This window comes from Amphibalanus amphitrite, unplaced genomic scaffold (assembly GCF_019059575.1).
Source record: "Amphibalanus amphitrite isolate SeventyFive unplaced genomic scaffold, NRLGWU_Aamphi_draft 000267F_arrow, whole genome shotgun sequence".
NCBI classification, from domain to species: Eukaryota; Metazoa; Arthropoda; class Thecostraca; order Balanomorpha; family Balanidae; genus Amphibalanus; species Amphibalanus amphitrite.
This window is the reverse complement of record NW_024881762.1, coordinates 287,285-313,076: the sequence shown is the minus strand read 5'-3', so window position 1 is coordinate 313,076 and position 25,792 is coordinate 287,285. Positions and strand designations below refer to the sequence as shown.

General features: G+C 45.4%; 1 protein-coding gene across 5 annotated transcripts in view; it reads right to left on the bottom strand.

The window, feature by feature from the left end:
- Positions 1-24,954, bottom strand: part of LOC122386917 (zinc finger protein 2-like) — a 65,371-nt gene extending 40,417 nt beyond the window's left edge. Inside the window, exons 1-6 of one of the 5 annotated variants that reach the window (XM_043376648.1) lie at positions 24,838-24,954; positions 13,260-13,384; positions 9,059-9,246; positions 8,740-8,813; positions 5,996-6,079; positions 5,324-5,400 (exon numbers count right to left, since the gene is read on the bottom strand). In XM_043376648.1, the coding sequence (XP_043232583.1) occupies positions 5,324-5,400; positions 5,996-6,079; positions 8,740-8,813; positions 9,059-9,246; positions 13,260-13,355 (519 nt within the window). In that variant the 5' untranslated portion in view covers positions 13,356-13,384; positions 24,838-24,954. Of the gene's footprint in view, positions 1-5,323; positions 5,401-5,995; positions 6,080-8,739; positions 8,814-9,058; positions 9,247-13,259; positions 13,385-21,038; positions 21,202-24,837 lie in introns of those variants that run through there. The other 4 variants (XM_043376649.1, XM_043376651.1, XM_043376650.1 and 1 more) reach the window with 4 other exon arrangements.
- Positions 24,955-25,792: the final 838 nt, after the last annotated feature.

Here is a 25,792-nt window from a genome sequence, read left to right as displayed (position 1 = left end):
AAGGCATGACACACGCACGCACGGACATGTTATAATTTATAATATAGATAAACTACAGTTACTAGGGCCGTTACCTAATCGGCCCCAGTAAGACATTCGCTGACAAAATACTGAAGACGAACTGCTGCTTTCATGAAACACTAAAACTAATAACATGTCGGTAAAAATGTAATGTGATAATCGCCATGCGCGGCATCTCTTTTCCAACATGCTTAACCCTCGCCCGTATTGGTGTTTTGCCAGCCGTCAAAGTATAAGTGGGATGGGGGTCCGTTGTACCTACCCCCCTGCCGTTTCGCCCCTTATCGAGCTGGAGCTTCGCGAAAAAAACGAGCGTGCTGCCCGTGACGAGAGGAAGCCAATGATACCCGATTTTAAGGTTCTACTGTTAACGCCAGACCCCTTGAGACCCTATTTTTCGCGATTATTTTTAAAGGACGCCATTTAATTGCGTCCCAGAAAAGCTATTTCTGGCACCTAAAAGCTGACTCGCCCCAAAATTGGTCCTCAGCACCTATTTGGTGGATACCAGCACCAATCATGGAAAATGACCTTAATTAGCTGTTTCTGGCTCCTATTCATCGGTACGCCTTACTTTTTTTTCTGAATCTGGCACCTAAATGCTGAGCGTAGCACCAATCTAGTAGAAAAATGAACTACTGGCTGGTAGAATCATGTTGTTCTAGTATAATGACCCCTGGAGTATAGCCTAAAGGTTGCCAGTGCAGCTACACTCTAAGACAGCCCCGTAGTGATCTCAGCATTGTATATGACGTTTAAGTAAGCAAATAATATTGATTTGTTCGAAAAAACAATGTCATTTAAATATTTAAAAGTATTCATTTGTAATGCTTAAAGGGAAACATTTTTGTGAGTAATTGTCTCGATTTTCACCATTAAAACGGGTATTGCATTTTTTGATGTCATCAAATAGCTCCAAAAAATAAATGTAATGTTTTCATTCCGTTCAAGGCCGCTGAAGAAACGCGAGATCTTGCGTGGGACATTGTCCGTTGTTTGCCGCGCAGAGTTGTGCCGTGGTTGTGCCTTTTTCATCCGTTTCTTACTTATGTGTGCATGAAGCTTTGATTTTGTTTTTGGTTATTGTGTGGCCGGTCAGTCAAACGCCCCTGTAGAAACCGGATGCTGCGTTTGATCGAGATGGAGTCAGACGATGATTGCAGAAAGCTATTGAAAAGAGGGCCGGTTGCGTGGCATGTCTGTTCAGAGTTGACATTTTGCTTTACTCCAGTTTATGACCTGAGAGCCTGGCTGGAAGTGACGGATCCAAACTTTCCACGTTAAAATGGCTGAGGGTGCAATAATCTCTACATAGCGGGCTGGTATAGGAGCGTCTTGCTATGCTGCACCATAGCTGGCTAGTGATTCTCTTTTGGCTAGAAATGGCATTAATTACGGAGCGAGCGAAGCGAGCGGAGTCTTACGTAGAATAACGGAAATTTCTGAGTATGAGCGGCCGGCCGGCCGGCCGGCCGGCCGGCCGGCCGGCCGTGCGGACGCTTTTGCGAGGCTTATATCTCAGCAACCACTTGACCGATTTACATGCGGTAATTTTTGTAGGGTAGCTTCATTCCTTCTACCAAGTATTGGACTATTCCCGATGCATGTGGGTGACCCCTTATGCACGTGCCACGTGCAAAACGAAGAGGTGTCAGTTTTGCAATTGTTGCAATATCTCGGTAACTACTTGGCCGATTACGCTGAAAGTTGGCATGTAGGTAGGCACCCACTAGGCACTGCATATCCATGTGCCAGAGTTGGGGTGCTGCTGCACGTGCGCACGTGCAGGGGTCGTTTCCAGATCTCGAGAACGGCTCGACCGATTGCGCTCAAATTTGGTACACAGTTTGGGACCGGTTAGTAGGGTGCCGTGTACAAGTCAGTTGGGACCCATTTTGCACGTGCGCACGTGCAGGGTGCCGCTTCCAGATCTCGAGAACGGCTGGGCCGATTGTGCCCAAATTTGGCACATCGCTAGAGACCGGTTAGTAGGGTGCCGTGCACAAGTCAGTTGGAGGTACCCCCTCGAAATTTCGCACGTGCAAGACTCACCCCCTCGCTCGCTCCGTTAGTCGCCCCATAAGGCGTTATACTGGTCGTTATCTCCACTGGCGAAAATGGCACTTGACATCACCGAATGCAACGTTCATGTTTGTTAGGATACATAAAATCAGGAAGATTACGCGAATTAGGTAGGCAAACGTGGAATAAAATAGGTGCTGGATGTTTTGGTTTTGGTGCTGAATCAGCAAACAGCAAATACGGAGTTCAACTAGACGATCTGGCAACTTTAGGCTGTGTGGAAGCAATTAGGTGCCAGATTCAGATATTAGGGTCGAGTAAGCATTTTGGGGCTGATCAGCAATTAGGTGCCAGAAACAGCTTTTTAGGGACCAGAAACAAATATTCCCCATTTTTAAATGCGTGGAATAATTTCAACCATATTTAGGAAGTAGCTGTTTCAAGACCTGTCGAAACTTTTCTTCAAATACATTTTGTTGTCACTTAAATATTTGTGGCACTTGTCATTGACTCGTAATGTTAACTGTTTTTCCATCCTGGATAGAGGCTTTCTACGTCATATGACATTAGGCTCCGCCCACGACTGCGGCATTGACCCGTGCCCATCAGCGACCTCTGTACAAACAACACCCCTGCCATCTGTAAAGGACTATGAATTTCGCTGACGCTTCACGTGCTATGAATCAATTGCAGCAGACGGTCAAGTAAATGTTACGCTCTTGTTGACTCTTGTATACAGGGTGTCCGGAAAGTTCTGGCGCCTCTTTTGGACGTCGTCTAACGCGCGCTGTGATTATTGGACTTTCAACCAATCACCGCAGATATGACCCCTCGTTCACCGCTCAGCTAGGGGTCGCGTAAATATGACCTTGAAACCGTTTTCAGTGCTAGGTATATGGGCGAAGATGCGCCTTGTCGCTGAGAGCCCGCGCGCGGGGGCCCGGTGCGGCTTGAACGAGGCGCGAGTTGCAACGCGATGCGGCGTTTCCCGGCGAACGGTTGAGCAGGCAAAGGTGCACTCCAGATCGGAAATGTCTTAGAAAATATTCTCACTCAGCTACAACCACGGTATGCCAAAGCTGCTGAGACTGAACCAGCATTTCAGCGGCAATCGAAGAAAATCTTGGGTCTGATGGACACAAATGTCCCATCATCTTCGTCAAGGTCAAATAAATGACTGATAGGCTGGTCCACGAGGGGTTCCTGGACACGACAATCAAGGCGACTTGCCCTAAGGGTCATGTCGCACTTCAACAGCACGGAGCGCCCTCCAACAACGCCGCTGCCGTCCAAACCAAACTGACAGAGGAGCTCGGCGGACCAGATCACCGTGGTGAAATGAGATTAGGCCACCTTATTATCCCAGCCTTAACCCGCTCGACTAAGGCATGCTACGCGTTTTGCAGAATAAGCTCTAGGCCACCTCTCATCCCAGCCTGGAGTCCCTGAACACTCGCATCATGACAGCATGGGAGGACAGGAAATGTCCTGCACCGTCAAAACCCGCAGGCGTTTCCGCCCTTGCGTCGAGGCCGTCGTCGGCACAGACGGTGGTTACAATGAATGGGCACTTAGCAGAAGGATGTGGCTTGGTGTTCCTGGTCATTGTTTCGTTCTATTGTTGAGTATCTATGGACCAAAGGCATTTATCTTAACAATGTTGAAAAGCGCCAGGACTTTCCGGACACCCTGTATAGGACCAAGAGGACCATCACTCCTCAACCTACTACTCACACGTGCTTCGAACAAACGTTAACGATTCCTAACAATTAACAAATAAGATTTTCGATGTAGGGTATCTGTTTGAAATACGAGCGAGCCTTATGATGTGAAGCGAAGGCAATAAACTTATTATTGCGTTGTTCGATGGTTGCATAGCGATGTACAAATCGGCAGCAGCTTGATGACATCCGACACCCCATTATCGCATTATCTGCAACGCCATAGGCTTTAAATACAGGTGAATATTTCCTAACCTTATGTCAGTTATATGCCATCTGCCCGTCATTTGCAGCTTATAGGAAAATAAAACAAATATCAGCGAACATATCAGCATTGTACAAGCAATGCGCATTGAGCATTTATGGCTCCTCAGTCATCATGTCGCTCTCTGGGCACTGTCAGCCAACACGCTACGCACAACTCCGCCGGCTTTCAGCACCGCTCGACCGTCCCCGCTCCCCGCCACAGCGAAAGTGACCGCGCGCCGGCCCGAAACCGCCGCAGGCCAAGACCACAGAGGCGGGGCTTAGCTGTGACGTCATAACGTATCACAGACTGACTGGTGATAGCCTCTACACACCGGGTGAAAATCTTGCTTGAAATTTAACATTACTAGTCAATGACAAGTGCCTGAAATATTGAAATGGCGATAAACTATCTAAATTGTAAAAGTTTCGGCAGGTCTTGAAACGGCCATGTCCTGAGCTTGGTTAAAATTCCTCCACGCATTTAGAAATAATCGCGAAAAATTAGGGTCTCAAGGGGTCTGGCGTTAACAGTAGGTCATTGGTTGACCTTCATGGTCAGGTCAATGACCCAAAAGTACGGAAAATCGGAACCTGTTAGAACGTCGTTAAGTGGGCTGTAGTGGTTTTTCGGGGTGCTGATCACGAATATCATGTAAGTTTTGATCAAAGATGACGTCTTGGTGCATTTAGGCCAGGTCGGGTCAGGTCATGTAACTAGTAGGGGTCCTGCCGCGTATTCGTAGTAGTGTCAACCGCCTCTGACAGCTTCGTAACATGTTACGAAGGCACCAAAACTACTTCGTAAATGTTCAAATGGTTGCTTAATTCGAATTTAGCTTCAAACACTAGCCTAGAAACATGTAAAACTCGAAAAAGTGAACCAAGGTCACCAAAGGTCAATGACCGGACCTGACCTTCAGGTGACCTTGACACCCACCCTAATGCATGGGACCAACATCATTCATATCACATGTTTGAACGCTTGTAACCCCGAAAACACTACAAACGCGCGGCTAATGCGAGCCGACATACGCCGAATCGCGATTCCGGCCAAACATGGTCTCGAGAAATAGGTCACAGGTCAAAGTCATTTGGGTCCGGGGGTCATGAAATTTTCAGAGTAGGTGTAAAATTGATCATCTCGAGGGTACTGAAAGTTTTGTCGCAATCGCCCTCTTTTTACGCCAGTTATTCGCGAAAAACCGAGGGGGAGGTCCGTTCGCCTCCACCTCCCGTTCTCCTTATACGGGCAAGGGTTAACACACGCAAAAATGCAAAAAAAAAAAAAAAATAAGTTGACTGACCCTTACCTTGGTATCTGGTATGACCTTCAGCGGTCCATGGACCGGACAGTCTCCTTCCCACTCACGGCAGCACACTTCACAAACTGTCGGAAGACAAAACAACGGTTCTTCATAAACATCTCGTGTATGTTTTAATTGCATCACTTCTATGGATCTGGTGAATTGAAACTGTGACACGTCTACATAAAAAATGACTCCGTTTTCCCCGGTAGGGTTGCCAAACGTCGTTCGGGGAGCACTGCCGCTCTTATGCCGATTTGACCCAGTTTACCTTTGAGAAGGTGGTAGGAAACTCAATGAATTAACCTAGAGGCTTAGGAATCTCTAGGCGTGAAAATAACCTTGAGGAAAGGACCATTAGGAATAAAAAAAGCAAAACTTGACAGAACGAGTATCGATTAAGTATTTCTTTTTGGAGGGAGAGTGAATAGTCGAAATGTAAGCCCTTACCGGCGAAACTATTGCCGTTTTAACACTTTCAAAATGCATGGCAATGCCAAAACAGGCGGCAATTTGAGAACTCGAAGAAACTTTAAATAGGTTACTGCGACGCTATAATGTCTTTTTCTGGAGTAACGTCGATAACAGAATGACTGTAACACGAACAAGCGATTATTATATCGAAGGTGCAAGAATAAAACATATCCTATTGGATGCGAAATGATACTTAGTACTTACATATGTTATCATCATCAAGACCGTCCACTTGTCGGTAGTTTATAGCGAGGCTCTGACCTCTGCCAAAACCTCCTTCGGAAAATACTGTGGAAAGAATTGATATGCACTTAAAAAGGTGAGTAAACCACGAAAGTAACATTCACCCGTCACCTGTACATGTTGCGACACACTGTTACGAGCGGTAAGTGTAAATTATATAAGTTATAGGTGATGCTAAAAAATAAACAAAGGATATGTTACACTCAAAGGCATTTACTCTGGAGGTCCTGAGCCAGGTCAGCACAAGTCGTCTTAATGTGTCCGGTTTGAGGACACGCTAAGCACAGACGACTCCGACCGACCTACGCGGCAGCAGCAATCGTATGCCAGACCATAGACCTCTGCATGTCTCTGTAAATGGTTCACAGAGGTCTATGGCCATACGGATCAAATCCGAGTGCCTGGCGCGCGGAGGTCAGGCAGTAGACAACAAGTGATTAAAGGGACATGTTCATGTCTAACATGGGAAATGGAGTTGAGATAGCAGTTTTGTTCGTTATGTGCTAAAACCACGTAATCCGGAGCCATTCGTCTCAAAAATATAATTTGACAACACCAGAGAGGAATTTAGGTGGTCTTTACCAGAACGCCAAGCCCCAAGGTCTTTACCAGATATGACCAGATGTATATGACGTTGCCACGAAAAGACTAGATTTCAAGTTAAGGTGAACCGATTCGCCTAATAAATTTGCCATATGCTATTCAATTGTATAATTACTTTATCTTGTATCTTATGAGCTATTTAATATAGAACAATGTCACTTTACAGGGTAGGTAGATAACTAAGCGCAATACACATTCGAAATGCATACGCAATTATCGAAACTTGCGCCCCCTAACTGTCTGTAGCACATGGTTCACCATAACCTGTAGCGACTTGTAGTTCGCTACATTCACACCATCTGGCTTTGTGTTGTATATGACGTCTTTACTCTTTACCGTAAATTACGTTATTCTTATGACTATAGTTTTTCGTTGTTTTCATCAAAATTCGGCCAATTGATGGCATGCAACCACCTGTTCAGGTATTATCATCTATTTTAAAGTATTTTGGAATCATCCACTGAACTTTTTCAAGGTGAACCTATTCCTTTAACCCAAGCATGACTGGGGGGGGGGGGGGCTCCACAGAGTCCCACTCCTTTTCCTGCAATATCTTCTAAACCGCTGGACGTAGCAACACGAAACTTGCAGTAACTTCGGCTACATCAATTTGACACCTCGTGTCTAAAGGAAAATTTAATGCCACAATAGATCGGCTAGAAATGACGTCAGGGTTACGTCATGTCGGCCGATTCTGATGCAAAACATTGAACTACGGCAATCGTTTTCAAGAGCTCAGTTTTTAAGATAGATCCAATTTCTGTGCATGAGAGGACTCAAAATACTCAGGGCTGTGAAACTGCTATCTCGGATTTACAAAATGAGGAAAATTTTGAAACTTTTACGTACAAAATCTAAAAAAATATATATATTCGTGATTTCTTTCCCTAAAATTTAACTTTTCCAAAAAAGGAGTATATCGACGCGTTTTATTTTTTTTTCAAACCAAACGTCTGTTCTCCTGTGAATTTCCGACAAGTTGGATAGAAACTTTTAAGAAAGGTACAGTCAGTAGTCACTCGATTTTTCTCAAGTTTGTATGTCTTGGCAGATCAACCAATGCCAGAACAAGCTCGCGAACACACGTATTCGATCAGGATCGGATGATTGGACACTTTTAAAAAGGGATCTTTTGTGCTTCCCGGAAATTCGCGGGAGAACAGATGTGGGGTTTGGAAAAAACGCGTTGATATGTGATAGAACACATACAAATGATCTACTCTAGGAAGTTTTAGTCTGATATCTTCAAAATAGCCTAGTTATACGCGATACTTTTTACTTTGACCTGAGCTATGACGTCATCAGTGACCTGGAAGTCAATGAATTTAAGTTTCACTGGAAAGTTTTTCCAGCGCTATCAGACACCTTTAAATTTAGACGATCGGTCCAGTAGTTTCGGAGATAGGAGGGAGGCTCTGTAGAGCCCCCCCCCCCCCCCGGAGTCAGCCGCGTTATGGAAAATACCCCAGTCATGCGCGAGTTAACTCAGTTGGTGGCGAGGCACATTGTTTCCTCTCTTGCCCAATCTACCTTAGAAGAAAACAGCAAGGATAATTTAACATTTTAACGTCACGACCAAAATGACCAATTCCCAATATCTTGCGTCGGCAATGAATCTTGCGAGCTTTGCCATCTTGATTTAGGACTTAAGCCAGTTTTACCCTCCACCTATCATTGAACCATCAACACCAGCGCAAGGGGCGGCAACCACTCCCTCAGGTGCGTACTAGAACGGGGAAATCGCATTTGCGTCGTGGGTTAGGCAAAAAAAAAAAAACGGGTGGTCGATTTTATGTTGGTAAAACTGACCTCTTATATACCAATAAGACGTCTTAGAGGGCGACTAACGAGCGGGCGCGAAAGTGAGCGCACTTACGCACTTTCAAAAGTGCGAAATCGTATCCCTAGCCGACTAGCCGACGGGCCACCCTACTGAACGGTCACTAATGACAAACCAAATTTTAGCGCAATAGGCTCGGTCCTTCGCGAAATAGGTCGTCATCCTGCACGTGCGCACGTATACAATTAGACAAACATAATAGGCTAATTGTATTATGAGGCAAACACGAAACTTGCGATACACTTTCAATCTCAATACTTACTTTGTTTTATGTCCTGAGAGTCCGGCACGCGCCCCAACAGCATAGTTGTTTTTGCAATGGAGGCGAAATGAGCACTGAAAAATACAATTGCTGGCTTCAGGAACGTGACTTATGCAGTATGCACCAAACCATATCTTAAAAGATAATTTACAGGAAAAAAATGAACAAAAACATTGGCATGTTCATAACTTCGGTCATGGATGCATGCTTACTTTAGTTAACATAAATTAATTGATTAATTGGGGTATATTATGCAACGAAATAACAAATTTAGCCTTGCCAGACGGCAGACACGGCAGACGGCAGACTCAGTCCTCACCTGTCACGGTCCACCTCAGTGAACCCGATGAAGTCCTCCGACGGTGACGGCGACCGAGACCTGACCATCTCCTCCTCCGGCGGCGACGGCGACGGCGACCTGACCTTCTCCTCCTTCACTAGAGACCGCACAGCTCGGTCCGACAACGGATCGTCGTCCGACATCGACGGAGACGACGGCCGCTCAGCCTAGAACGAGCAGATATCTTTTTCAGTCACAAGAAACGTGCCTTCCACTAAAAGAGGCGAGCTGGCCGTTCTCTGAATGTAAACGCATTCAAGGCGTTCCCAACGCTTTCCCAGGCATGTGTCAAAAGTCATTGCTAAAATACTGTGGTCTGATCATGCCTTCACATTACCTTTAACCCGCGCCGGGCCGGGGGGGGGGGGTGTTTGAACACCCCCCCCCCTGCGATTTTTCGCAGGTATCTCCAAAACGACCGCCGCCGTTTTTGGTACACCTGTTTGTGCATCTTTTCCGCACATGTTGTGAAAATTTCAGACCAAGGTCGCTCAAAGTCAGCTCACCAAAATTAGAAGAAAAAAATAGAATGTTCGTCATAGCTACACCGACTGAACGATTGCCTTGAAACTTTCAGCGATCGATAAGAGTAACAGTATCTATAAAACGTACATCTTGGAATTTTGATATCGGTGACCTAAGGTCAGGTCAATTTTGCGGCCTCTCCATTATAAGTCAAAGGGTGAAAATTAAAAAAACGTCTCTTTTACACGAACGCCATTCTAGACACTCTCAAACATCGGAATAAAGGTAAAATTGACCCACTGAACCGGAAAATGGCACCTGTGACCATTTTTTATGTCCCCGAGGCCATCTCAGGTCACGAATAGTATCTATAAATGAATAGTAATGAATAGTAATGAATAGTAAATAAATAGTATGAATAGTATGAATAGCATGAATAGTATCTAAAAATGAATAGTATCTACATATAGAAATAGCAGTTTTTAGCACAGTTTATTTATTTTTCATAGCAGTTTTTCGCTAATAACTTCTGATAGAGGCATGCTAGAGCGATGAAAACGCCTTATATGTGTTCGGCTCGACAATGCGGATCGACTGATATGCAACATGACCTTTTCCGGTCAGGTCATGACCTTGACCTGAGGTCAAATTTTCAAGTTGACCTTTCAAAAATTATAGTTCATTCGAAGCGTCTCGATGAGAGGAACACGATGCTGGCAAAAGTAATGTCGTGGCTCTTTTGAGTTAAAAGTTATTGCCGAAAAAAACACTTCTTCGTAAAAACGGCTATATTTGGAGTTGTTTCCCTCTGGAGGCTAAATCGTTGACCTGAGAACAAATCTGAGGACATGCTGGCGAAAGAGCGCTAAAAGAGCTATCGAATGCGCTTTTCCGCGGCGCTGTAGCTCTAGTGGTTCAAGAGTTAGCCGTTGGCAGTTTCCAAAATGTTGAAAGAGCCAACATTTTACCTTTGGTGACCTCTGGTGACCTGACCTTTGACCTGACTCAAAAATGACCGCAGTGTTTTCTTCCTTATTTTGGACGTTCTTTCGATTGCCGCTTACCACGTGTCGCTACGTGGCCCAGGAGCCGAGTTAGAAGGGGGGGTGTTCAGACACCCCCGGCCCGGCACGGAAGTCTCGGAGCACCGGCCCGGCGCGGGTTAACCCGCGCACCGACGGGGGTTTGCGCCAACTTAGTACCGACGGGGGGGGCGGATGACCGCCTCCCCCTTGAATTTCGAGAACGAAGCAAGATAGGGACAAGCGGTAAACGGCATCGGATACGCACGGACAAGGTCTACAATTTTACTAAGGTCATTTTCAGGTCAGGTCAAAGATGACGTCACAGGGGTCAAAAAAGTCAAAATGGCGGCGCTAGACATGGAGTTTTTCTCGAATAACTTTCGAATTAGTCAAGATAGGAACAAACTAAGGGCATCATCGTGATCCTCTCGTGACCTCGTCAATCAGCATCGAATGATATATAAGTTGACCTCGAAAGGTCAAGGTCAAAGGTTGACCTCAGGTCATCATGTATATCATTCGATGCGTCTTGACGAGCTGAACACAATGAGACCATCCGCGCGGCTGTATCTTGTTCCTGTACGGACTTATTGGCAAAAAAAAAACTTTGGTGACCTTTGATGACGTCACATGACCTTACAGCTGCCCAACAGCAAAACAGACCTCAAGGTAGTGAAGGTTGATCGTATATGAAGTAATGTATGGTATATGGGGCCATTCCGACCCGTTTTAGTGGTAAAAACAGGGAGTTGATTTTCCCCCATTGACTTATAATGGGGAGGTCGAGAAATTGACCTGACTTTAGGTCACCGATATCTTAATTCCGAGATAAACAAATTGTAGCTACTAATGACCTTATAACATCCTGCGACTTTCAAAGGCCTCCGACATCTACTGTAGCTCTGGCACGGTGACAAAGTTGCAAAAATAAGTGACTTGAGGTTGGGTCATTCAAAGTGACCTGGTGACCTGACCTTAAAAGTTAGGAGGTTCAAACTTGCACACCATGTGTAAAATTGATGAGAGAATAGTCGTACCAAATTTCGTAGCGCCGCCGGTTTTCCTGCTATTCGCGAAAACCTCAGGGGGGGGGGGGGCGGATATCCGCTCCCCCCCGTCGGTGCGCGTGTTAACCCGCGCCCGGCTGGGGGTCCTGGATTTCCACGCCCTGCTGGGGGGGGGGGGGGTGTTTGAACACCCCCCCTTCTAACTCGGCTCCTGGACCACGTAGCGATACGCGGAAGGCGGCGTTCGAAAGAGCGTCAAAATAATGAGGAAATCACTTCGGTCAATTTTTTGGTCAGGTCAAAGGTCAGGTCACCAGATGTCATTGAAGGCAAAATTTCGCCGAAATCCAGGTCAAATGTCGACAATTTCCAAGAAGCCAACACATAACTCGGGAACCAATAGAGCTACAGCGCCGTGGAAAAGCGCATTCGATAGCCCTATTAACGCCCTTTCTGAGTAATTCTCTCAGATTTGACCTAACATCAACGGTTTTGCCTGCAGGGGGCAAAAACTGCAAAAATAGCCGATTTTTTTCGGAAACAGTTTTTCTGCAATAACTTTTGACCCAAGCCTTGTACGAGCTTACTTTTACCGGCATCGTGTTCCTCTCGTCAAGACGCATCGAATGAACTATAACTTGACCTTGAAAGGTCAACTTGAAAATTTGACCTTAGGTCAAGGTCATGACCTGACCAGAAAGGGTCATGTTGCATATCAGTCGATCCGTATCGTCGAGCTGAACACATCTAAAGCGTTTTGATCGCTCTAGCATGTCTCTATCAAAAGTTATTTGCGAAAAACTGTTAGATCCATTCGTGACCTAAGATGACCTCAGGGGCATAAACAGGGGTCACAGACACCATTTTCATGTTCAGTGTGTCTAAACCGGATTTTATGCGCAGGGATGCAGAGCCGTGGAAATTTCAGACAGCTCCGGCTTCGGAGAAAAAAAAATCGGCTCCGGCTCCGGCGGCTCCGGCTCCGCACCCCTGATTATTACCTCTGTCCTCTCACACCAAAAGCATCATAAGACATGCAAAAAAAGGTACCCTGAGATAATGAACGTAAGCAGGCAATAGTAAGTAGACAGGCAGACACCATACACAGGGTGTTAAAGTGTGCCCCCGTACTAGGTCAAATTGTTTAGGTATATCTCCAAAATCGTATGTCCTACGATAATGAGAGACCGCTTGTTGGAAAGAACGGTCAATTTCAATTCTAACAGGCTACCCTAGTGTGGCTCTGAATGAATACGTATTGTTATGGTCGTTACACCGAGAACGACCATAACAAAATGTGTTGCGAGGCCGTGAAACACGGCGATGGCGGTGCGAAGAATGAATAAACGCACATGAACTGAAATAACCGTCAGATGTGAAGAAATTTCCACCATATCCGATACCTTGCCGATGGCCGATACCGCTACATGTTTCACCCAAGTTTCACCAAAAATTTGGTATTGAATTGTGCAATATTGTGCTTTCCACAAGGCTGGGCGTGTTGTGCATGATACATAACGGAATTACGGCCTAGCTGAAACAATTTGATGCATTTTCTAATTAGCGGTGTTCCAAAGCTGTAGGATGCACAGTTGCAAAGATACAGTCGATCTTAGTTGGGGGGGGGGGGGGGGAGAGGGAGGCTCTATTTTCGGAACACCCTGTATATAGGTGCTCACTTACCCTTGGCGAGGGAAGCTCCACCTTAATCTCTTTCTTCATTATCAGCAGAGAATTGCTCTCCGACATGCTGTCCCTGACAGCGTAGTTGCTCTGCATTGGCCTCCAGCACCTCGAGGCCTCGAGCACTGTTACAGAACACATAGGGGAAAGTGGGGTAAGACGGGCACCTTAACTTTGGAGCCATTTTTCGGCCGGTTAGAAACATCATAGAAACGGGAAACTGGGTGAAAACCTTTTTCAGACATTTTACTTTCATTTGCCAGAAGATGAGACTTAGACCTGATTCAACAAATAAACTGCAGCTATTTTTGCAAAACCTTGCAAAAACCCGTCTTACCCCACCCCATGGGGTAAGACGGTCACATGGGTAGGGCAAGACGGCCAGCTTCTTTCACCGATCAGCGCAGCTCGCAACAAATGCCCGAGATTAGCCGCATTTATACAGTCGCTCGTTGGTCTCAAGTGCTTCGGAAATGGCAGTATACGAGATTCGTGCAGAAGGCGTATGCTCCTATATAGGCCCTAGTTCAGAAGCCATGTAGAACCGTTTTTCACATTCATTATTCGAGAATAAACTGTGCCGAAGGAATATTGCTAACATGTCTGTGAGTATCGGAATCGAACATATTCTTATTAGAAATGCTTCTTTTTTCCTACAGCAACAAAAATATTTTCACCATTACAGACCCATTGGGTTCATAGTTGCCCGTCTTACCCCAAACTCAATGTCAGAAGTTCAGCACGATTTTTCGCTGTGGACAATTTGATGCAGACAAAGCAAATCCGCCGTAAATGAACACTGTTGGCATATGAGTGTACCACAAGTGATTGCGAGTTTTTAACTCTATAGTGCTGTACACAAAAGCTTGCACAATACATTATGGATGTTTTCAATGAAATGAGTGTTTTAAAGAAATCAAAATAAAAGATTATCGACTGAACACAAATTCACCAGACTTGAATGGTGGTGTGTAGTGGGAAAGGCAATTCTGGTCCTAACTTTTCTTGCTCGTAGCGCTATTGGTTTGGTCTGCAGAAGGGGTGCCCGTCTTACCTACCCTGACCGTCTTACCCCACTTTCCCCTAGTCAATTCCTGGTTTTCAGATCCTCCCAAAGACTGCTTCAGCTGCATAAGTGGCTTGCCTAGGTGGTGCTTGACCACTGACCAGCCCGCATCAGTGACTATGGTTCTCACTTCACAGTCTGTTGAGATATGATATACAAGGTTGAAGGTCATCACTCAACAATTACTTCATACAAATGAACTGCACATCAAACACTACACTTTTTGTCAGTTAAATTCGGTGCGTAATCGTCAATTTTAGAATTAACGAAATGTGTGTACACATACCGCAATATTATGTACAAGAATCACATAATATCTCGGCGCAGGTCAGGGAGTCGGCGGTAAAGCATTCAATTTCGGCACAGCGGCAAAACGCTCCATTTTCGACGATAGCGCAAGTAGAATCGGCTGCGCCAGCACAGGTGTAGAGGTTGCGCACGCTATTTAGCAACAGTAACAACAACCAAATTAGGCACAGTTCATTCAATTTCGGCGGGTAACCGGAGGCACCCAGGTGATTCACATTTTCAGGAACGCTTCTTGAGCATCAACTGAATCATCATACAGCTTTGTGGCTTTGAGATATTCTCAGGGGGAGAAAAGCAGGCCATTGTTTGTTTAGCGTCACAGTACCTACCTAAGATCGTTTCGCTGTTTCCCGTTTCGAAATCTGATGTGAATATTGATAAGCTTTACTGAGTTAGTACTATTTGTCCTAAAAAGATAACTGTGGGCTGGTTTCTTTTTTATATTTCAGTACCCGCTCCTGTCCGCACATGGCGGACGACGATCGACAAGGCAAACACCAATCGTTGTTGGACTCGAGGCAAACCCCGATTCTCTTTCATTGAAGCACGTCTGTGCTGTTGTCACTGTGTGCTTAGCTTTTGCTCAAAACATGAGCCCATTTTATCAAAAGACCTGTTATTTTACTTCACCTTGAAAGCAACCCATCATCTCGTCAATCACACATAACACAATTATCTCAATCTCAACGATACCAGAATGAGTCTTACCAATCGGTTATCGTTGCACTCCCTGTATCTCCTATTAACCCGCGCCCTGCTGGGGGAGGGGGGGGTGTTTGAACACCCCCCCCTTGTGGTTTTTCGCGAATATCTCAAAAACGGCGGCGCGGAGCGCCGCCGTTTTTGGTAAACCTTATCATACATCAATTCTACACATGTTGTGAAAATTTCAGACCAAGGTCATTAAAGGTCAGGTCACCAGGTCACTTGAAGTGACCTCACCTCATAAAAAGTTTCAATGTCTGCCATTGCTACACCGAGTGACCGATCGCTTTGAAATATTCAGCGATTGATAAGGGTAACAGTATCTATAAAATATATATTCTCAGAATTTTGATATCGGTGACCTACTAAGGTCAGGTCAATTTTGCGACCTCCCCATTATAAGTCAATGGGAGAAAATTGAAATGCGCCTCTTTTGGACGAAAGACATTATAAACACTCCCAAACACTGAATTACAAGTGGTTTAAACACACTGAACATGAAAATGGTGTCCGTGACCCCTATTTATGCCCCTGAAGTCATCTCAGGTCACAAATGGTGTCTAACAGTTTTTCGCAAATAACTTTTGATAGAGGCATGCTAGAGCGGTGAAAACGCCTTAGATGTGTTCACCTCGACGATACGGATCGACTGATATGCAACATGACCTTTTCCGGTCAGGTCATGACCTTGACCTGAGGTCAAATTTTAAAGTTGACCTTTCAAGGTCAAGTTATAGTTCATTCGATGCGTCTTGACGAGAGGAACACGATGCCGGTAAAAGGAAGCTCGTACAAGGCTTGTGTCAAAAATTATTGCAGAAAAACTGTTTCCGAAAAAAAATCGGCTATTTTTGCAGTTTTTGCCCCTGCAGGCAAAACCGTTGACGTTAGGTCAAATCTGAGAGAATTTTTCAGAAAGGGCGTTAATAGGGCTATCGAATGCGCTTTTCCGCGGCGCTTTAGCTCTATTGGTTCCCGAGTTATGCGCTGGCTTCCTGGAAATTGTCGACATTCGACCTGAAAATCGGCGAAATTTTGCCTTCAATGACCTCTGGTGACCTGACCTTTGACCTGACCAAAAAAGTGACCGAAGTGATTTTGTCATTATTTTTGGCGCTCTTTCGAACGCCGCCTTCCGCGTATCGCTACGTGGCCCAGGAGCCGAGTTAGAAGGGGGGTGTTCAAACACCCCCCCCCCCCCCAGCAGGGCGTGGAAATCCAGGACCCCCAGCCGGGCGCGGGTTTATCAACTGCCAGCGTGAAACATCAAACATCCCTTGCCTACTGTGTGCAGAAGGACACGAAAATAAATTCAGCATTGCGTATCGTATCACCACGCCTCCTCTCACCCCGCCCCACCCCCATGAACACTACCAGAGGCTTAGCGCCAACATTCTAACCCGTCCCATGGATAAGACTCGTGGTTGCAGCAGGTGTATCTTTCTCCCCCCCCCTCCCCCATACACACATCAAACAGCATCTGACTGTCCATCCGGCGCTCGGCGCATCCTTTCAACAACCGCGCGACGACACAGGGCGACGGGCGTCTCTGGCGCACGGGCGGGGTCAAAGTTCAGTAGTCGCGTACCCTGTCGGCCTGGTTTTGTTCTCCGCCGCCTTCGTTTTAAGCAGGTGCCTATGCACTTATGTTAGCACTGTTGTGATCTGTGCAGTGGTCCTCACGGTTCAGGGATCCGAAGAGTCGTCCGTCTTGCGCACACAGGTGTATTCCTCTCGCGACCAACACAGCTCAAGTGAGTGCCAGCTCAGCTGGCCACAGACGCGTATGGCAGCACACATACACCAACGCGAAGGAATCTCCCTCCGCCAATGCTTATGCGCATAACATCTCCCCCCCCCCCCCACAAGACCGATGCAACTGAATAATGCAGCGGTCTTGGCGCAATGGGAGAGCTAACAAGTAGTGAGACAAACAAAAACAAATCGTTCTGCCCAGACAAAGCACAGTGATCCAACATAAACGGAAACACGTAAACGAATACGGGACACTACGCATCACAGCGAACAGGTCACAGAGTCCTCTTGAACGTACGGCATAACATCTCCCCAGCATAACATGGCATTGACCGTACGACATAACACAGATCACGGAGCAGGCCGATACCTGTTCGGTGGGTGGCGCGCACGCGCACTGCGACGTGGTGGAGGCATTGCCTCGTCCGCAACACAGACGGAGGACGAGTTAGATGGACCGCCGGGAAGAGATGGATGGAGAGGCCTGATGAAGCGTCGGTTTCTCCAGCAGACTCGCCCACTCGGCAGCTTGATGTGGTAATCTCTGTGACGACCGATTCCCACGACCACGCCTGTGCGGTCCCACATCCTGGAGAGAGGGTTCTGCAGGCGGACTTCATCGGCGATCTTCAACGGAAGAAGAGGAGACGCAGAACGGTTGTAGGTTTCTTCTGTCCTACGGCGCCTCTCTGCATTCGCCTGATCACACTTCGCTGCTGAAGCCTGCCATTCTGGAGCAAAACTTCGGTGATGAGCTGGAACACAGCTTCGGAGTGGATGACCCAGAACCACTTGGGCTGGAGACTGGCCGCCCTCACGTGGGCTGTTGCGCAACTCCAAAAGACCCCGGTCAAACCTCTCATCGTCTAAGTTACCGTCGACGGTGGTTTTTGCAACGAGCTGTTTCAGGGATTTGACGGCTGACTCTGCCAAACCGTTGGACTGTGGGAAGTGGGGAGATGACATCACATGCTTAACTCCCCACCTCCGCACGAAGTCTCCGAAGACTCGGCTGCTGAATTGAGGGCCGCCATCTGAGCGCAGCGTTACGGGAACACCGAGCATCACGAAGTTCTGACGCAACGCTCGAATGACCTGCCTTGAGGTTGTGTCACCCGCTGGGAACACATGCACAACAGGCCACCCGGAAAGTCTGTCGACATATACCAAAAAAGATCGCCCAGCGTGACTGAAGATGTCTGCAGCAACTTCTTCAAACACTCGAGTAGGTGGGGGGTCCGTCATCAGCGGCTCACGCTTCTGACTTGGTAGTCGTTCTTGACATAGCTGGCATCCTTGGACGGTGTTTTTGATGTCCGTTGATATTCCTGGCCACTGGTTGATTATCCTGTCGGCTGCGCCATGTTGTGATCTGTGCAGTGGTCCTCACGGTTCAGGGATCCGAAGAGTCGTCCGTCTTGCGCACACAGGTGTATTCCTCTCGCGACCAACACAGCTCAAGTGAGTGCCAGCTCAGCTGGCCACAGACGCGTATGGCAGCACACATACACCAACGCGAAGGAATCTCCCTCCGCCAATGCTTATGCGCATAACAAGCACTTCCTTGATAGAAATTAATAGGTATATTGTAATGTTTTGTTTAACCCACAGAAAGCACGAACACATGAAACCATGCTCATCGCTGGCGATTGCGAAAGGAAATTTCGGCCATAAAGGAGAGGTTAGAGGGTCGGAGGCAAGCACAAGTCCAGACGATGAAATAGTGGCAACAGTAAACACCTTGAAAAACGTTTGACTTAATAACAGTGCTCCAACAAGCTCATTTTGTAAGCGAGAAATCTCACACCTGCCTCCCAATAACCGCCGAAATTGAATGGTTGCTGCTGTTCTAAATATCGTGCGGCCGTCTCCAATTTCCAGGGGTATCGCCGAAATACAATGCGGACACGCCGAATTCGGGCGTCTTTTGCTGCTGCGCCGAAATTAAATGATCTAATGCCGATCACCACTATAAACGGCCGACATGCAATGCTATACTGATACACAACTGATACATAGCTTAGCGGTATGTCTACAAAGAATCCGCCAGGTCTAAAATGGATGCGTACGTACCGAAATAAACTAACAAAAGGTGTATACCTACACCAACATTCAACATAACCCTACCTCAGTTCATACCGACCCCCACCGGACACGATTTGGTAGCCGAGGTCTGTGACGTCAGCCGGGCGTGAAGTTTTCCCTTCACCATAGGCTTCACACACAAACCGGCCGAAGTTCATGCCAGGATAGCCCGGCTTGAAAGTGTAAAAATGATTAAATTTTGCCCTCAATAGATTCATTGCTTCATTTTATAACTAAAAACGTCCGTTATTAGGACTCAATGAAGGTAAAAAGTACTCAAAATCGAAGTTTAAGAAAATGCTGTCCGAGCACAATCTGGTAACATCACGTGACCTCTTTTAAGCAGAATGTATATAATTCAAGGATGTTATTACACGATTGCTGCCTAAAACATCATAAATAATACGCTTGTAACATTTATTGCTTCTGTTTAAGTCATAACATTGCAAAACGCAAAGTTTATCATGGAAGTCACGTGACCAAAGGTATAGCAGGGGTTGGGACAAATACTCAAAGGATTTCAAGTTTTTTAATTAAATTATATAAGTTTCATGATGAAATTGATAGAATGTATTTTTTCCTAATGAAATACAAATTTTCGTATGTAAAATATTTCCCTTATGGGCGAAATTCTCCATATAAGAAATGCCAGTGACGTCACCAGGGCTTTACTGGGCTTTACTCAAAACATCGGACCTACCTGTTTCTTATAGGTATCTTGGTTCATACCTGCATAGGGTTTACATTATACCTACATTGACATATCCACACTTAAAAAGCTTAGATCCTGAATCACAGTTTTAACACAGTCACAGTCTCACATAATCACAGTCAGTCTTCATGTAAGAAAAGCTTGCAATAAAAGTTTCATGCATATGAAATATGGGAGTACATATGAAACATTCATTTATGTAACATATCAAACATGGCCCTGTTTCACCGGTGATAGCAGCACGCTGCTATTACACGTGTCAAATTGGGTTTCCATGGAAACCATCAGCAAACCACGATGCTGTCAATCTGTGTGATGTCATCAAATATTGCTGCTAACATCTTCACGGCTGTGCGATCAAACAAATGTATCAAACGCATTCAACCAGACAGCAACTCTGTTCCAAACGCCGCTATGAAAAAGCTCACGGATTACACGAAACGTCATTAGTGTAACGTCATCACATTACGTCAGCTCGCGCAATTTGATAGCAGCGTGCTGCTACCTATCACCGTGAAACAGGGCCCATGTATAGTGTTTGACATTTGTGACTTGGGAGTTTCACCTTAGAGCTCGGATATTACTATAGCAGCCGCTGGAGTACAAGTAGTCTAGAAAGCCTCAATCCTCATAAAGCAAGTGGGCCTGATCAAATATCAAGTCGTGTTTTGATTATTGGACAAACAAATGTCCAGACAAAAAAAAATCATTGGATGAAAAAAATGCACAGACAAAGAAATACACAGACAAAAAAGCACATATCAAAAATGCACAAATGAAAAAATGTACAGTCTGTCTTAAAAGTACCGCGCAAAGTGGCGGTGGATCCATCAAGCCTGACCAAGAAAGGGTCTGCTTTAATTTGAAAGTCACCGACCATTTGACCTAGGGAATGGACGAGGATGTCAATTGCTTCGGTGACCCAAATTTGGCAGGCCCTTCCTCAGTCAGGCTCGATGGATCCACTGTCACTTTGCGCGGTACTTTTAAGACAGACTGTACAGATGGAAATTATGACACTAAAATAATTGGATGAAAATCTGCAGACAAAAATCTATCCAACAATAAAATATTAGATGAAAATCTGTCAGGTCATAAGTTTGTATTGGGTTTCCATGGAATCCAACAAATTTGGATGCTCTAACACCTCAACGTGGGAAAGCATTCAGGACACCAGAATGCCCTATCTGGTAACTGGTTGATATTGTCTTGGTCAGGAGACGCTTTATGTAAAAGTAGATTAAACGAAAAAGTTCACTTTGCTGAAACTAGTATTTTAGGGACGACAGTGAAAACAGGGCGCCTGGGGCGATTTAATCGAGATTCATGAAGTTTACACGTGACGTTGAGCATGTAGAAGGCCCACGGAGGGGGAGAAGTTCCAAATGTCACGTGACTAATATGCCCTCCGGCGCCCTGTTTTCACAGGCGTCCTATTTTAGTACCTATGGATTTATGATTTTTTATGCTCAAAATGATAAGAAATACCTGATAAGATAGGACTAGGAAGGCTCTGTGGCCTGGTCGATCCTCTCTTGACGAGCTCCCAGCTTTTTGAATTGGATGACCTTTTATACAATAAAAACTTTTTGTAAAAACATTATTTTCTATGTTTTAATATATTAATAATTATATTCCTTATAAAATAATGTTTGACGTAGAAGCTTATTATGCGTTAACCAATCATATTGCATAGTTCAAACCTACGGATACTGCATTGGCTGTAAGCAGCATGCTGATTGGCTGATGATGACATGGCTGCATTCCTCTGCAAGGCGCTAATTCCTCTGTCTTTTTGGAACGAGAAATGGAATATCTTCATCTAGGGTGGTCATTGAGCTGTAAATGCCTCTGATTTGTGCTAGTCCCAGCAGCTACAAAACTGCTATTCCAGTTCAAAATTCCATGTTAAAAGTGAACTATTTCCTTTAATGGCACAAAAAGGTAGAAGGTACCCATTTTTTGGCGCAAATTGAAATCATGAAAAATTTCAGCGCAAAACCCTGATCCCGTGCGCCGAAAGCACCTCAACCTTGTAATTGTAATGGCCGAAAGAGGGTCTCACGCTGGGTCTAACGGACGTCCACTAGGGTGCATCAAACGCCCCGATGTCTTCAAATCGATCTGTCTGTTGATTCAATTTGTTCCACTAGTAGCACAATGACGCTGTGCAAAATTAAAATTACATCGGATGTCATCTAGGGGGTCCGCATCAGCTATGAACATGCTTCATCACTTAACCTTCCCCGATGGAGGGGGTTTATACGACCACTGCTGTTTTTGTCGCGATGGGTCGAAACACGTCGGATTAGGGAACTTTAATTTGACTTAGCTGACCTTTGATACTTAAGCCTGAACATTCTTTATCTGCTGCATTTTGACATCAGGTCAGGTCAGTGACCTATGACGTCATACATGAACCTCTCAATAGTCTAAAAATGTTGTATAACTTCGCGGCGCTCTTGAGTCGGGGAATCTTTCGCAGGGAGATGGAACTTTTAGGAGGTTACAAGCTTTTAAATTCTTACTACTTTTTACCTCGGATTTTCTTTTTTCGTAAAGGTCGCCTGAGGTCAGGTCGATCACGTGACCCCTCCGTTAAAGCTCCGTGGGTAGATACAGGAACTGCTCAGTTAGCGCCAAATATGATCCAAATTTGTTTCAGGACTTGAAATCCTATTTTTGTGCCCCGCTTCCGTGAATTGATGCCTGGTCTGTATTGAACTTGGACCTTATGGCGTCGTTTGACATCACTTAAGAGTATTTGAGATCATCGATCGCGAGTTTTCCTCAATAACCCCTAACCAAATTAAGCACGAAATAATAACTATAGATAGTTTCAGCCTGGCACACTGATACACATTAAAAAGTAGGACTTTTGCTTGGAAGGAAGACTGGGACAAATCGCTTCGTTAAGCTTCAATGATTTAACCGAATTCGTTGGGTTTAGAGCGGTTCTTGCATATTTTATGGTTTTGTGATTCACTACGACATGACTTTGACACTTCGATTCTGGGCTGGCAGAAGACTTACACCATAATGATCTCGCCGATATAAAACCCAAAATTCCTAGTCGACCATGGCAGCGTCAAAACGAAATGGAGTTAGTTTGTCACGCATGCAGCCCTGACAATGCCGGTTTTAGGCGAACTCATGTTGAAGCAAATGTTAACACCGATATTATCGGTTTAGAGTGACTCGTATTTTGTAAGCAATTCGTGAGCAATTCTTATATAGTTTGATGAGCACGTCCTCGACGACAACTAGAATGAGACGCTCTTCCGTCGCTAATTGTTCGTCGACCTCGGGATGGATTAAGTCCATGTGGAGCGTCACAAGTCTTTCTCACAAGTCAAGTTTTCAAGTCTTTTTTGTCGTCACAGGACTTTCATCCTTCACAGACAGGTGTATGCGACGTTGTCAACGACCTTGCGGTTTCAGTAGCGACGTCCAAACTTGATATCTTGGTTTTATTGCCACCACTTGCGCTATTGAATGCTGCCGGGGCTTGGGCGCGGTCTTGCCGGGGTGTGACTGGCGATGATCATTCTGACTCGGTTTCCATATTTCTCCCATTGACCCAAAACAATAGGTCAAGACCACGTGAACGACATAATCTCAGGTGACCGGAATGGAATATCCGAGACATGCCAGTTGCTACTTTCGGATAGTTTATCTCCTTGTGAAAGACCGTTCCCCGTGCGTCGACGAGTGGATGCAACGCCGATTGGTCGGCACTATATACATAGTTGTTGCACCAGACACTTGAACTGGACACATGGCCCAGAAAGACGGGAGAGAGCGCAGGCCCTTCAAAGAGCAGGCGCACTGACGTCAGCAGTAGCGATTAGCTCGTCTGATGATAGGAGCATCGTCTACTCATCTCGTAAGCGTGAACATTTAAGCGTTTGAGCGTTGAACAATTACAAAATATTTTTGGTGCATTCGTAACATGTTTCGAAGATGTCGGTGGTGGCTGACATCTACTATGGATAGGTCCCGATTTTCCCGACTTTTGGGTCATTGACCTGACCTGGAAGGTCAAGGTCAACCAATGACCTAGGACCTTAAAATTGGATATCATCGGCTTCTTCTCGTTACGGGAGACACGCTAGTTTTTTCCCGTGAAGCTGTAGCTTGAACAGAGACCGAACAGCAAGGGGGTCCAACGGACCCCTCCCCTGTACGTTAGACGCAGACAAAACACCAATACGGGCGAGGTTAAGACTCCTAGGTGAAGTCAGATACATTTCAGGTTTATTTGGTGGACAGTTTTAGGATAGCACTTGCAATGATTAGCAATACCAAAAAATATTTTGGCCTAAGACTAATTTTAAATAATTTGTAAGTAAGCCCCATTACATGATTAATGGTTAAATTCATGAAATTTCGTTAACTTCAGGGTCGATGCGGACCCCCTAGATGGCCTCAGAAATTCTTGAAATTTGGCATGGAGGATACATTTAGGATGCGTAACAAATAAATTGGTAAATGTCAAGTTTAAGTCCTAAGAAGATTTCATTGATAAATTTTTCATATTTTTACATTATTTGACATCCTGAATCCAAAAATTATACTCATATGTCTCGCAAATAAAAGAAAAAAACATAATCAAACCTGACCTAACCTTACCTACATACCTATAACCTACCAACCTACAACCTACAAACCTACCCTAACCTAACCTAACCTACAAACCTACCTACCTACAACCTAAAACCTACAAACCTACAACCTAACCTAACCTAAAACCTAAAATTTTTGCTGTTTCATATTCGTATCAACAGCGCCACAATTGTAGTTAGGACCTAAACTTGACATATACCAATAAATTTTGGTGACAGGGGGTTCGCGTAAATTTTTCGAAAAAGTGGGGCGTTTGATGCACCCTAACGTCCAGCGAAGACGAGCCAAAAAAAAAACAGCAAAAGCCCCATCAAACAAACCTGGACCGACTCGATCAAATTTGTATCAGTATGATCCCGCACGTGATACGAATCAATCTGGATCAATCCTTGGATCAAATTCAATCAATCGATCAACCCGCTTTTGCCTTTTGCCAAGGTGGCCAAGGTCGCCTTTTTACCAAACTATGCTTAATTTACAGCAAAACATGCATTGCAGCGTTTTAACAAGCGCACCGACGGGGGGCGGACCTTGACCTTTCGAAGTTAACATATACATCATTCGATGCGGATTGACGAGAGGATCACGATGGTGCCCTTAGTTTGTTCCTATCTTGACTAGTTCGAAAGTTATTCGAGAAAAACTCCATATCTAGCGCCGCCATTTTTACTTTTTGACCCCTGTGACGTCATCTTTGACCTGACCTGAAAATGGTAAAAATTGTAGACCTTGTCCGTGCGTATCCCATGCCGTTTACCGCTTGTCGCTATCTTGCTTCGTTCTCGAGATCTCAGGGGGGAGGGGCGGTCATCCTCCCCCCTCCCGTCCGTACTCAGTCGGCGCAGACCCCGCTCAACCGGTGTTCTATACGACATCTAACACTCACATTTAAAGGGGGTTCGAACGGCCCACCCCCCACCCCCAATAACTCGCGCACAATGCGGCCGATCGCGACAAAAATCTCAGTAGCCTCGAATTGATCAGTTTTACACCCGTAATCTGTAAAATTTCATGACCCTGACCCAAATGACCTTTGACCTCGGACCTGATTCTCGAGACCATGTTCGGCAGGAATCGCGATTTGGCGTATGCTGGCTCACATTATCCGCGTATTTCCAGTCTTTTTGTGGTTTTGAACGTTCAAACATGTGGAATGGTTTTCGTCTCATGCATTATTGTGGGTGTCAAGGTCACGTGAAGGTAGGCCATGACCTTTGATGACCTCGGTTCACTTTTTTTAGTTTTACACGTTCCTAGAGTAGTTTGGTAACTTCG